General features: G+C 40.6%; 1 protein-coding gene across 1 annotated transcript; it reads right to left on the bottom strand.

Moving 5' to 3' along the window:
- Positions 1 to 6,859: 6,859 nt before the first annotated feature.
- On the bottom strand, positions 6,860 to 8,014 carry LOC146611670 (G protein-coupled receptor 151). The gene has a single exon (XM_085379229.1). It carries the CDS (start codon positions 7,991 to 7,993, stop codon positions 6,860 to 6,862), a length of 1,134 nt encoding a protein of 377 aa, XP_085235355.1. The 5' UTR covers positions 7,994 to 8,014.
- Between the last annotated feature and the right edge of the window lie 7,069 nt (positions 8,015 to 15,083).

Here is a 15,083-nt window from a genome sequence, read left to right as displayed (position 1 = left end):
AGCTATTAGCCATTTACAGTTAGCTTGTTGCTTTGCTGGTGGTTCGTCATGTTATTGTGTTTTATGAGGCATTTTTTGAGCTTTTGCAGTTTTTTTATTTTTCTGTTCTATTGTTATTAAACTTCCACTGTGTTTTGTGTGCTGTTGAAGCATTTGTCTATTTGCTAGCATTTCCAAAGTTGCAGTGCACTTGATGTCTCAGGGTCACCTGTTACAAATGGAGACTTTCCACCCAGGAAGCCATTCCCTGGGCATAACAGCAAAGGGAAATCTACACCTTGTTGTGTGTCTTTCCAAAGTGGAAATGCTCCATCAGAAACAAAGATGTTAAGCTAGGTTCCTTGGTAGTTAGAAGAAGCTCATGGTATGGAAGATGAGCAAGCAATTGTACTGAGGTTGACTGAAAGGCTAAAAGCTGAATTGCTATTCTGGATTTGACCATCATTACCAGGAGAACTAAAGTGAAAAAGTCCTTGTTAATGTAGAATCACTGTGGAAACCAGAGTATAGGAGCTTTGAGAACAATATGTGTACTATCCATGGACTATCCTACAGTCGCCTTGAGAGGTCAAAACACCAGTCATTAGGAAATTTGTATTGTGTACTTTCTACATCCTTTGTGTTTTATTCAACTTCTCTTGTGTTTTGTGTGCTTTTGCACTGTTTTTTTCTTTTTTATTTGCTGGTGTTTTCTTAGGTGGCAGAGCATTTGAGCTCTCAGATAATGAAAAAAAAAAGTAAAGCAAAAAGCATAAATACAATAAAATGACAGTTTTTTAAATAATTAAATATGACAAATTTTCTTTGAGACACATAACATTGTTGAACATTTCATCATCTTGTTACCAAGAGGATTTTTACGGATGTGTCTGTTTGTGACAGGCACCCTGATCACACTTGACACAACAATTATGAAACTGACACTTGCCAGAGACAGATGGACAGGTGCTCTGCAGCTGAGACTGTAGTTGCTGTCTAACCGTGAAATTCTGCCACAGATCTTAGCCAACAGGTCATCAGAGCGGGGCCTCAAGTAACGCTCTCTCATGACAGTCATGTCGACACAGTTGCTGCAGAAACATCGTGTGCCTCTGGATGATACTATAAAGCCACACACAGCAGTGCTTCCAGCATAACTGGAACTTTCACAACAGGTGCCAGGCAGCAACTCTGTAAACAAATTTCTGGACATGATCCTGTACAAAAGGAAAATTAGACTTCAGTCATTTAGATGCATTTTGCCAAGATGCTGCTAAACAGTGTGCACATTCAAAACACATCACATCAGGTCTAGTTTGGTATTTTTGGAATTAATGTACATTTCAAATGTCACTAAAGCTACATTACCTTAAGAATATTTAGCAAAGTAGCAAGCAACACTTTATTATTACTTTATTATTATGTCAATTAATCCTTCTTTTATAAAACTCATTCAGTCTCTTATATACAAATTCTTATTTTTTACTTTTTGTAATTTGTCAGAAGTTTCAATAAATACTACACTTTAAAACAAATGTATTTCAATTATTTCATAGTTCAGGCTTTAAAGCAGGGGTGGGCAACTCCAGGCCTCGAGAGCCGGTGTCCCTGCAGGTTTTAGATGTGTCCTTGAACCAACACAGCTGATTTAAATGGCTAAATTAGCTCCTCAACATGTCCTGAAGTTCACCAGAGGCCTGGTAAAGAACTAATCATGTGATTCAGGTGTGTTGACCCAAGGTGAGCTCTAAAACCTGCAGGACACCGGCCCTCGAGACCTGGAATTGCCCACCCCTGCTTTAAAGGGATATTCCAACTTGTTATACTAAGAAAATAGTCTGTTTTGTGTTAGACTGCTCCCTCTTACTATTGCTTCTCTGTGCAGTGTTCACCTGCTGCATCACTGAGTGTGCTTGGTCCTCTGTATCAGCCCATCATAGCAGCTGTGCCATCAGTTGCAAGCCAATAGCACAAAAACAATAACATTTTTTTCCTGAGATGTCCTGCATAACCATGCTTTCTCACAGCATCACAACTCTGAAGCATGATGCTAAAAAAACATTTAGTGGAGCGAATAATTTCCCCCCCACTGGGGATATAAAAATAATTCAGCAGAGGCAAAGATATCTAGATCAGAGGGCAGGAAAAAGGTTTGATGTTGGTTTGTTTAGTCTCATCTTGAGTGGGCACTCCACTCAGGTTATCCTGTTCTAGGTGTTCAAACAAGCAGCAACTGATGGTGTCTGCAGTTAAGACCTAGCAGAGCATCTCAAGATACTGTGTTACTTTGTCCAGTTATTTTTTAACATCTGAAAATGGGGCACTATGTATCAATTCCAAATGCAATACTGTGGTTAAACCCCTTAAATAAAAGCACAAAGTCTGCCCTTCAATCCCATCTTGAATAATATAAAATCATTGAAGATGGGATTGAAGTGCAGAGGCAAAATGACAAATAATGCACCCAATTGTATTTTAAACTGGGTTGAAAATAATTGTTAATGACACTAATGACACTGTCTGTGTCATTGCTGTTTACTCCCAGATTGTTACGTTTGCTGTTCAAGCCTATAATTTTCAACCAAATAGAATTGGACATATGAATAGCGTATCAGGCACGGGTGCTGACATCCATGCTTTCCTGTGACAGATTGGCTAGTTCACTGAGCCACAGGGAAAAAATAAAACATGCACAATGGCCCCGGAGCTGCAGGTGAATTATTCATCCTATGCATGTGTCACACTTGTCAGTACTTTTACAATATTTTCAGGCCACTTATGCAAAAGGTTGCAAATTAGAACAAAAGAATTAAATAGGTCCATAGTGACCGATGTCAGGAATCGTATTTCAGAGGTTAAAAAAAATCTGATAATAATCAACCTACCAATATTTATTTAGTCACCTTTTAGATGTAAACACATAACCTGTAAATGACTTATTAAAGCAGGATTCAAGAAGTGTAATGACTATGTGTGGTAGTTTCTTTGTGATAACCAAGAATCAGAGCTGCAAAAATGGAGTAGAAATCAGTGTGAAAAAGTGTTTCTGATTTCCTGGGTTTTTTTTGTATGTTTGTCACACTAGAATGTTTCAAATGATCAAACAAATTTAAATAACACAAGTAAACATAAAATGCAGTTTCTACATGTAGATGTTTATTATCAAGGGGGAAAATACATGGCCCTGTGTGAAAAAGTGATTGTCCCTAAACCTAATAACATGTTGGTCCACACTTAGCTGCAACAACTGCAATCAAGCTTTTGTGATAACTGGCAATGAAGTTTTTTCAACTGTGTGGAGGAATTTTGTCACCCTCATCTTTGCAGAATTGTTGTAATTCATCCACATCGGAGAGTACTGCTGTATTGAGGTCATGCCACAGCATCTCAATCAGATTCAGGTCAGGAGCCTTTGACTAAGCCACTCCAAAGTCTTCATTTTGTTTTTCTTAAGCCATTCAGAGGTGGACTTGCTCGTATGTTTTGGATCATTGTCCTGCTGCAGAACCCAAGTGTGCTTTAGCTTGAGGCCGCGCAAATTCTCCTTCATGTTTTAGTAGATGCAGAATTCATGGTTCCATGTGCCACAGCAAGTCTATCAGGTCCTGAGGCAGTAAAACAAACAAAGAGTATCACACTACCACCATCATATTTTACTGTTAGTATGATGCTCCTTTCCTAAAATGCTGTGGTACTTTCAAACACACCTTACAAAAAGTTCAACTTTAACAGGCTCATCAAAACACAAAATGAGGGAACATATTTTGTAAGAATGGTGCTTCGTTCCCACTGTAGAGTTCCAGAGACTTGGAGTATCACTACCAAAGTACACTGAACCTGTTCTGGTATGTAGTGCCAGAAGACCTTACAGCGATGCTTCATGTTGGCTTTCCTTTCATTTAAAATGTGCTTGTTTGATTTTTTTTCCCTTTTAGAATAAATGTAAAAAAAAAAAAAAAAGAGTTGGGTATAATTTTGACATATATTTATTTATGTGATCAGCCATTTTTAGCTACTTTACACTCAAACGGGGGATTATTGCATTTTTTCTTTATCACTTTGTTGATTCATAAAGATGAAAAAAGGGTCATTGAGTGTCCAGCTTATGCACTACTACTTTCTAAAAGTGAATGCTGCTTTCAGTGAAATATCATTATTCACTTGACCCAAATTATGCAGCTGGATTAGTTGTGAATTTAATATGGAGGAATGATCTATTTGTACAGAGCATGGCATGTCAAAACCTTTTGAATTAAATGGAGCGATTTGATGGTCGAATTGTATTTTATCAGTGATTAAGGTCGGGTGGGTGTTTCAGGGGGAAAAACGAAACAGAGTGATTCGTATTTGAGAAGGTTTTAATATCGATGATATGCATCACATGTACACAATCACAATTTGAATGTTCTGAGTATTTACACTGGCTTCATGTCTGTACAAATATCTGCTACATATGACAGTTTTTCTCAAATGCTAAAACACATTTCACAAACGTTACCACCAGGTCCCCCAATGTCCAAACACAACACCCTTCTCTAAAGCTACATAAACACAACCACACCTTCCCACTGCAAAACTCAAACTCCCACACCAAGAGAGCAGCTCGAAGCTGTCAAAACTGTAAACACTATACACAGCATTACACACTACAGCAAAACAATTGAAAACACAATGCTCAATTTGTGAGAAGGTTCTTTGTTTCATAACTGCCAATGCATATTTTAGAAGCTATACAGTAACGGATCGTCGTAGATCTCTGCAGAGGATTAGGCATTTAGATTTGTGAGTTTCATATGAGTAGTATACAGTTTTTCTCAAATGTTAAAACACAAAAGCCAATCCTGTAACCCAAATGACCAGTAGTCTAAACACATTTACTAAATGTAGCCACCATATTCCAGTACCATAAACACATGTCACATGAAGACACAATTCACAAAACACAACCCTCTGTACTCATAAATCTAAACACATTTTTCCTTGCTAAAACACATGTTGCAAAACAACTCTGCTCATATCCTCAAATGAAAGCCCATGTGATGCAAAATGCTTGCCACAGTCACCAATCTTTGAACACAGGGAACACACCTGGCGTCATTCACTACACACAATGACTCAAAATTGAAGACACTTGTTGCTAATGCTGTACCCACATGTAAAAGCAAGTTCAGAGTGCACAGTATGCTGAAGGTTCCAAACAAACACAATGGATGAAGGCAGAGTCAGGGGAAGAGGAATTTGATGCAGAGGAGGGAGAAGAGCTGGCCCTGGAAGAAGAGGAGCAGGCCAATGAGGAAGAGGAGTTCAAATGAGAGGAGGAAGAGGAGCGACCAACGAGGAAGAGGAGAAGGCCAACATGGGAGAGGAGAAGGTCCAGGAGGGAGAGCAAGACAACCTCGCACCATCATTACGGACGAGATGCGAGCAACAGCTCAGCGACATGATGCCGCACAGTGATTGTGGTGTGTGTGTGGTGTGAATAACGTAAATAAAAAAACTTCACACCCTGTTCATGTTTTCAAGATTACTGTTGTGTGCAATAGATTCTGTTTTTGCATTGAGTTGTGTTACAGTAGTGTACATACATGCAGGATTTTCTATAGATTTATACTACTCATATGAAACTCACAAATCTAAATGCCTAATCCTCTGCAGAGATCTACGACGATCCGTTACTGTATAGTTTCTAAAATATGCATTGGCAGTTATGAAACAAAGAACCTTCTCACAAATTGAGCATTGTGTTTTCAATTGTTTTGCTGTAGTGTGTAATGCTGTGTATAGTGTTTACAGTTTTGACAGCTTCGAGCTGCTCTCTTGGTGTGGGAGTTTGAGTTTTGCAGTGGGAAGGTGTGGTTGTGTTTATGTAGCTTTAGAGAAGGGTGTTGTGTTTGGACATTGGGGGACCTGGTGGTAACGTTTGTGACATGTGTTTTAGCATTTGAGAAAAACTGTATTCACACCACACACACACCACAATCACTGTGCGGCATCATGTCGCTGAGCTGTTGCTCGCATCTCGTCCGTAATGATGGTGCGAGGTTGTCTTGCTCTCCCTCCTGGACCTTCTCCTCTCCCATGTTGGCCTTCTCCTCTTCCTCGTTGGTCGCTCCTCTTCCTCCTCTCATTTGAACTCCTCTTCCTCATTGGCCTGCTCCTCTTCTTCCAGGGCCAGCTCTTCTCCCTCCTCTGCATCAGATTCCTCTTCCCCTGACTCTGCCTTCATCCATTGTGTTTGTTTGGAACCTTCAGCATACTGTGCACTCTGAACTTGCTTTTACATGTGGGTACAGCATTAGCAACAAGTGTCTTCAATTTTGAGTCATTGTGTGTAGTGAATGACGCCAGGTGTGTTCCCTGTGTTCAAAGATTGGTGACTGTGGCAAGCATTTTGCATCACATGGGCTTTCATTTGAGGATATGAGCAGAGTTGTTTTGCAACATGTGTTTTAGCAAGGAAAAATGTGTTTAGATTTATGAGTACAGAGGGTTGTGTTTTGTGAATTGTGTCTTCATGTGACATGTGTTTATGGTACTGGAATATGGTGGCTACATTTAGTAAATGTGTTTAGACTACTGGTCATTTGGGTTACAGGATTGGCTTTTGTGTTTTAACATTTGAGAAAAACTGTAAACATGTCCTAAGTGACAGCGTATCAAAACTGCGGGCAAATAAAATAAATATTCAGATCAAAAGAACAGAAATATGCGTAACACCGAAACATACTGTTTGAGTTTATTTTACATCTAGTCAAGCTTACGATAGCAAACAGGCCACTACAGACTTTCAGCCAGGGTCTGCGTTGTGGGTCAAAAAACTAGCAACCAGTCCAGAACAAGCAGAAATATTCTGCTAAAAGGAAAAAAAAGATACTTCTGATTACAACATTTTCTCTTCTCTCTCCCATGGAACCGGGTCCTGGTCCTCTTCCACGTGTGTGTTTCTGCGCCCTGTCCAAAAGTGCTCCACATCTGGGAACGTCTTCTCGTTCCCTGGCGAGATCGCGTTGGTGACGGCGTTTGCCGCGACCTCTGCTCCGTTCCCCTCCGTTTTTGGACATTTTTTTCGGGGCACGCGCTTCTTGCTTCTGCAGGTCCCGATGAACCAGATGCTGATCAGTCCCTGACGCACATCGTCGTACATGGTCATCAAGATGACCGGGGACAAAGAGCTGCATGCGTAAAGGAGGACTTGCGCGAACATCATTAAACCCATGGGAGGCCTGGAGTAGCCGAGTCTGATCCAGGTGAATGTCCCCCACTCCGGCAGCAGCATGAGCCCGAGGGCGCCGCTCAGACACAACAAAACCAGGATAACTTTGCTCTGGTGCTGCGGTCTCGGTGCGTGGTTCACCGCAGTGTGCAGCGTTTTAGTGTAGTAGGCCACTGTGTAGATGACTGGCACAACAAAGGTTGCAGTCGGATAAATTTTGTAGAACAAACTCATGAAGTCAGACGCGCACGCTGGCATTTCGGAGACGCAAATATTGTCGCGGCCATACGGCAGCATGGAGGCAAACAGCATCTGAGGGATGGGAAACATCATGGACACTATCCAAATGAACGCCAGGGCTCCGTGAATCCACGTCGGGTTGTGCAGACCCCCCGTGGCGTTGCTGGGAATCAAAGTGTGTTTGGCTCTGGTGGTGAATGCGAGGATTAAAGTTTTTGCAACCACACACGAGTGCTGGAACCAGTCTGTGGTGCTGCACACAAAACTCCCCAAGGTCCAGGTCTGCTTATAGTAGGTGATGGCGCGCACGGGCGCGCACAATAACAGGATCACCAAATCCGTAGAAGCTAAAGAAGCGAGAAGTGCTTTTACCTCAGAGCCCTTTCCGTTCCTGAAGTCACGGATGAAAATGAGCAAAACGAGCAAATTCCCAACCGCTCCGGACACGCAGACACCGATCAAGAGGACAGGCATGGCTGTCCGGGTGTTCTCGCCTTGAAGAAGTTGGACTCCTCCAATGAAATCAAAAAAGGAGACATTTGATGGTCTTTCAGTATTCATCTCTCCCACCGTGACTTGAAAGTTTGCCTTCGTTAAAGTAACAAAACGTATTCAGCAAACTGTCCCGCAGACGCAAATCCTGGAAGCAGAGCAGTCGGAGGAGCTGTCCGGGGCAACGCAGTGCTGAAGCGCTTCTGACGGGGTCGTGAGCGCATCAGCGAGTGGGTGAGCGGGCAGGCAGATACCAAATGCTTCCATTTGGTATCGTCAAGCACTCACGTCACTTTAACAGTGTCGCTCCAGGCTGCAGCCAACCCAAAATGTGAGCGCAGCGGGACATGGTTTACATCCACAACCTCACAAACGTAGTCATGCAAGAGTAATCGTGCCATAATAAGCCTGCGCTACCGTAAATCCACCAATATATGCCTCAAATTTTCGAATTTTGCCAAGTGATATAAATATAGTTCAGTTTTAGGGGAGGGAAACTTGGGTCAACGTGGGGACCAAATTCGCAATTTTAGGACTTTAAAATTATATATAGTGTCACATTTTAATGTTATAGTTTATTTAGTGTAAAGGTAAGATTACAATAATAATAAAAATAAGTAAAAGCAAGATTGTGTGACTTTTGACATCAAATCACATAGTGAAGGCAGGGCTAAGGCATCTGTGAACCGTTGCTCATAGTGACCAAAAATGCCAACTTTAAAATTGTAAATTCTTCTTCCACTAATGCATTTATAATGTATGAACCCTATCTATCTATCTATCTATCTATCTATCTATCTATCTATCTATCTATCTATCTATCTATCTATCTATCTATCTATCTAAGAAGTATTTAAGAAAAACAGCATGAAATCAAAGAAAGAAAGTTTTTACATTCTGACATCCCATCACAACAGCTTGGAGGCAAACAGCATCTGAGAGATGGGAAACATCATGGACACTATCCAAATGAACGCCAGGGCTCTGTGAATCCACCAACCCATCTTGGTTCATGGTGATTCATGATGGTAGCAGAGTTCACTGTCTAACATAACAGCCCAAAAGCTCTTGTGCGGATCCAACTGAGTTTTGGCTCATATTGTTCTCATACCCATCAAATACCCACTTCACTGTCGTCCCTCACAGCATAATAAATCCACCTTTAGGTAAAAGATTTTGCCAACCTAAAAGATGGCTAGTTTTATTGTCATCACACTGTTCAAACTTTAAAATATCAATAATTGTCTAAATCTCTGCGGTGTAGCTGGCACATCATGGAAAGTCCATCTGCATTATTGTCACTTTAGATCTGTTTAGTTCACATAAACGCAGCGTTCTCCAATCAGCTGTTTCTACATGCAAAGTCCATAACATCAACTTTTAACACAGTAGAGTTTGAACATTTGTACATTTGCTTGGTGAATCATTTGAAAGTAAGAATCCAGTAAGAATCTCTTATTTAATTAGCTGTTCCTGAAACCAATCACATGTCACTCTTTCTAACTTAAATCCCTCCTTATAACTGAGCAGTTTTATTGATGTCCTTAGTTATGCTAAAAACTCCTATCAGTGACTGTGTGACATTTACTGTATTTAATGATCATCATGGCCCATACGCTTGCCTAACTCATTAGATAAGGTTAGTGTCAGGCCCACTTATAGTCTAGCCTGTGATATTTAAGCATCCCTAAAAGAAAGGGTAAACATCACACCTGATTTATTTTTTTGTAACCCATTCAAGTGTTAATAAATCATTCAAGAAGTATTAATAAGTTATTAAGTAGCAGTCTACTGTATATATAGATAAAAACACAACCGCCTTTAAAGCAAATAGAGTCAAATATATTATGTCCTGTTTAACCAGAGGCACCCATGTGGTGGTTCAATGATCCAACTATGAATGGAAGTGTAGCATTGAACTCATTATTCAGTGATGTTATCATTCTAATACGGTGAACTTCATGCACAAGTGCACTCGGCACACTGCGCCACAGAGTGAGGTCTGTTTACTTGACTTGAAGAGCATCCGGTTGGTGGAGAGAAGGGAGAGGGTGTTGGAGGTGTTGGAGGGGAGGAGCGGGGGGTGAATGTGTAGAGGTGAGGGTGCCCACTCAAATGCTGTCACCTCCTCTGAGAGGACCGGTTGCTAGGAGACCGGCACCACCATCACAGTATGGGGTTAGGAAGATGTAAGGCATCACGAAGTAGTGCGAGATGGATAGAGAGGCTTTAAAGCCACTCTGGAGCTTCAGATCTAATGAATGAATAGGTACAGCGGTGTAATTGCAGTGGGGGAAAAGGCTCCTGTGGTATTTAAAGGGATTATATAATAGCATGAGCAGGGATGCAGCCCTCAAGGTGTGCAGTAATCAGGGATAATTGATATGTTATGGTGTGTGCAAGGCTGTGAATGCAAACAGATTTCAGCGCCCACTTGTTTCACCTCTGACAAACTGGAGCGGAACCACAGATAGTAGCACTGAGAAAAATAAATAGCAACAGTAACAATAAAATGGGAAAATAATACAGTTAGCACGCCAATGTTTGCAGTGGATATGACCTCAATTTTATTTCATATGCATGCTAAAATGAGCAACTTTGCACAAGTTTGTCAGAGGTTGACGGGAAAGTCAGCAGTTTTGAAGTTTCATTGTATTTGTTCATAAAGTGAGGAAGTACAGAATGTATTCAAAGGCAGAGAAAAAGTGGAATAAGTAGAAAGATAACAAAAGCAGACAAGAGTACTTTGAGGCTTGGTGCACGAGAGAGGTGGAAAAGGGAACGGTAAAGACATGAAGCTGGACACTAAGTTAAAAAGACTTGTGCTGATCGGCTGAAGAGAGATTGAGCTGGAGATGTGCAGCAGGTTACGGTGATTAAGAACAGAGCCTGTAATTTACTAACAAGTGAAGAGAGTGCAGGGAACATAGATGGAGTATTTTGAGGAGCTGATGAATGAAGAAAGTAAGAGGATGAATGGAGGACAGTTAGTGAATCATGAAGGTCAGGAGGATGTGAGAGCGTCTACAAAGAGTGGAAAGACAGCTGGTCAGGATGCCATAGGGAGATGTCCATGAGAGAGGGTAGTAGACTTTTTGACCAGATTGTTTAACAGGATACCTGAGGAATGGAGACGAAGTGTACTGTTACTGATTTTCAACAAAGCTGATGTGCAGAGTTGTAGTACAGAGTGATAAAGTTTGATGAGCCATGCAATGAAGATATGGCAGGATTGACGCTGGCTTCATGCTGAGAAAGTGCACTTGAGATGGGATGCTTGCTTTGAAAGAGTTGATGGAGGAGTAAGTAGAAAGAATATATGGAACGAGTTGCACTGTGTCTTTGTGTATCTATAAAAAATATATGATAGTGGTGCTGTACGAGGAAGTCAGGAGAGGCAGAGAAGCATGTGAGGTTGTTGCAGGAGGACAGTGGTTGACTCACATCAGGGTTGAACTTATGACCTTCTTTCTGTGAGGCAACAGTACTACCAACTGCACCACCGTACATAGCAAACAACTGCATTTACTTACATGGAAGTCAGCTCAAGTGTTATTATCAGCTGGATTATTGTCTGACTATCTCACTCCTGTCTGACTAGGCACTCACTTCTTTCATGGGTCTGCCATCAAAGGCACAAAGCCTGTCCCACGGTACACTTTGAATACATCTGTTTACATGATAAAGAAGTGAATGCAGAAATACTAAGTAAAGAAGAAGAAAAGAAGTAAATCCATTTATAAATTATGAAATCATAATTCATCATCTTAATGAAACTAAAAATTAAATAGCAAAGTCTGAAGTATTAATCTGTGTCCTACTTTTATAATGACTTAATGCCCCTTTCTCTTATTATTTTTGATGCATTTAGTCCCATAGTCATTTATGTCGTTTATTTTGGCAGTGTTGGTCCTCCAAAATTAAAAAAGGTGATGAATGTAAACATTGTAGCCTCTGGACCTTGGGCTCTAATTATGATCACTTTGAGCCAATAGTATTACTCTGACTGACTATAGACTCAGACAATGGCAAAAATAAGTCATCATTGCTGTTGTTCGTTTAGAATATTAATTTCATTTTTTCTTTCTTTCTGTTTTTCTGCTGAGGTCATAAAATAGGATACAATTTTATCCTATTTTATGGACAGGGATCATCTCAGAGATGAAAGACTCTTTTTTCCCAGTTGTTTTATGCCTTCATGAATTACCATAATTGTAAACCTTTCTTTTATTTCTTTTTTTTGGGGGAAGGGTGGAAACCAGCTGAAGCTGAGATGCAAACAGAAAATTCCCAGTTTGCACCCACGACTCAGCCTAAATAGAATGTATTGTGTGAGGCTCAGATCTCTCAGCGTCCCCATGGATGAGCCAGAGACGGGCAGAATAAGAGTAAAAGGGAAGAGGAAAGAGAGGAGGGGGTGTACCTGAACAAAAACCCAGAGCCTAAATGAGCTCCAGTAATGTTCCCTTTGGAGATATTCCCGAGAAAAAACAAACGTGAAGTACTTTTTTGACCGCAGGGATAATCTTTTCTAAAAAGCAGACCTTTCAATGACAACTGTCGGTTCGCAGATCCCTTGATGCAGAAAAGCTTTTACAGTATAAAAGAGAGCAAGTGCAGGTTTTTGTTATTGGTGTCATTCAGAAAGATCAAGGGTCTCCCTGGCAACGTAATTGATGTTATTAATCAGAAGTGGAGAAGCGAGTCGCAATTTGTTGTTAATCTTGCAACTGTTTTACATGAAAACTGACTCCTTTCAAGTCCCCCTCTTCCACCCCCCTCGCCCCCCCCAGCCATCAAACGGAGCGGATGGCTGCTGGCATCAGGTTGCTACTATATGGTGCCAAAATGGGGAGTTACCACGACAACCTGTAGATGGAAACCCCTTGACTTGCAAAGGTGAGAGTTGTCACGCTCTTTATCACTTTTAATTTGTCTGTATTAGCACAGGAAACAGCATCACCTTCATTACAGTTTTGTTCATTTGAAATCAGGTATAATTCCAAAGGGGGGTAAATGACTCCCTTTAGCAAAAGGGCAGCCTCCTGCCTGCAAAACAGCAAATAATTAATGTCAGGCTTTTTTATAGTGTGTGTGAGAGGGCGGGGGAGCGGATGGAGATGCAACCCACCCCCCGCACTCATAACCCCGCACTGCTTTGCTTTTCTTTTTCTTTTCTCTTTAATCACAAGCACATTTAAAAAAAGCCAAAACACTGCTACATAAATGCCTTGGAAACATGGCATTAACAGGTGCTGTGTACATTATGGGTTTGGTTGTTTGCATCAATTACCAACTTGTGAAATATGTATCGTCTTCCTTTTTTAGTGCTTTTTAACCACCTGCTGTGGTTTCCTGCTGTCTGCTGCTACAACCGTTCGAGTGGCAGCTTATTAGAAAGCTCCACCGAACATAGGTGAACCAGTATATATATATATATATATATATATATATATATATATATATATATATATATATATTGTGATACTAATGGGTTTAATAGGCTTCTTAGTGATAAATAAGATACCAGGAGAAATACTGATGGGAGAATGCCACCATGTGGCAGAGGGAGGAAAACATTTTAAACATAGAATCAATGCCAGATATGTTGTTCAAGAAGTTATTTATTTTCAGTACATTGTAAGTTTTATTATTTGGTGTCTTGAAAGAATTGCAAAGATAAGGAATGTCTTCATGTGTAATTCTTCTTCTTCTTCTGTAACATTTTTAATAAAAGCAACACTTTAATTTAAATTGTTCACACGCTTTGTGCTTATTTAAAGATCTTGTTTCAGTCTCAAACTGCCAGTACCTGATATCAACGATAGATGGCAGCAGAGGATATTGTTTAAAAATCCACAGAAAAGCATTAAAGCCTCTGAGCCAATAGATGGAGGCTTCAGTGTGTAGGTTTTTTAAAGAGGGGCCGTGATTCAATTCCATCTGTTTCAATAGTCTCCAGGTGCTGCTTGTCGAATTAATTTAATGAATTCATCATGAGTAAGTGCACCGCCCCTAAAAATACAGAAGCTTTGGCAATTTGCTGGTCCGGGCCATTCAGGTGTGTATTACAGTTTTTCTCGATTGGTTTGGCTCATTTCTTGAAACCGAGATGACATTCTCAAAATAACATGGACAAATCTCCAAACCACCTTGCAATTGTTCACAACAGAATGTCATTTTTCATTGGTTTTATCAAATTGCAAATACTTTAGTACATGTCTCAAGTGACTCTGTGCTTCTTTTCAAATGATTATGTACAAGTAGCTACAGTTAGCACAATGAGCCCACATTTAGCACATTTTCCAAATAAATAGATCTTGGCGATCTAAACTGATTAGTTGATTTTTCAGTGAAATGGTTACTCACTCCAAAACATATCAGCATGGTTTCATTGTGTAAGTCATCATATGCACAATTGTCTGTTCAACTGTCAAAATTAGTCAAACATATAATACCATGAAAGAATATCTTGGAACACTTGATAAAGTTATGACAGTACTTGACAATCAATCAGGTGAAATTAGAACTAACGAAGGAGCAGTTTCCCACATCTCAGATGACCAATCAAACAGGTTGTTTAGATACCTGACAGGTGTTGTCTATGATTATGACTGCTGCCAAAAGTATATAGACAGAGCTTGGCCCGGGGCCAGTTTCATTTGCAGTGTGAACATGGAAGCACCTCGCCAAGTACAACAGCAACTTCCTGCTCGAGAAAGAGGAGGAAGAAGAAGAGGAGGAGTGAGAATGCGTGGAGGAATAGGGGGAAGAGGCCGAGGAGCACGGAGGCACCATGATGTCCCAGATGAAATCCGGGCCACCCTTATTGACCACGTTATAAACCATCGCCTCACAATGGCAGAGGCAGGTCGCCGAGTGCAGCCTAATGTGCCTCGGTCTACAGTCTCCTCCATCATCCTAACCTTTCGCAGGGAAAACAGGTACAGAACTATGCTATTGAACTATTCAGTGTTGGTGTGTGTGTAGGCCTAGAGTACTGTAATATCTTCGTGTGCTGTTATATGATACTATAAAAATGACAAAGAAAAAAAAAATGGAGAAAATACTGTGAATAGTATTCCAGTCACTGTGCAGTGCATCACACTTTTAGTACCATACAACAGCAGTACAATTACATTGGTAACTCATTTCGTAA

The sequence above is a fragment of the Diplotaxodon limnothrissa genome, linkage group LG19, assembly GCF_057381915.1.
Source record: "Diplotaxodon limnothrissa isolate DT_005_m linkage group LG19, D_limnothrissa_male_GT1.1, whole genome shotgun sequence".
In the NCBI taxonomy this organism is placed as follows: Eukaryota; Metazoa; Chordata; class Actinopteri; order Cichliformes; family Cichlidae; genus Diplotaxodon; species Diplotaxodon limnothrissa.
Note: the sequence above shows the minus strand (reverse complement) of the source record. Positions and strands in the feature narration are given on the sequence as shown.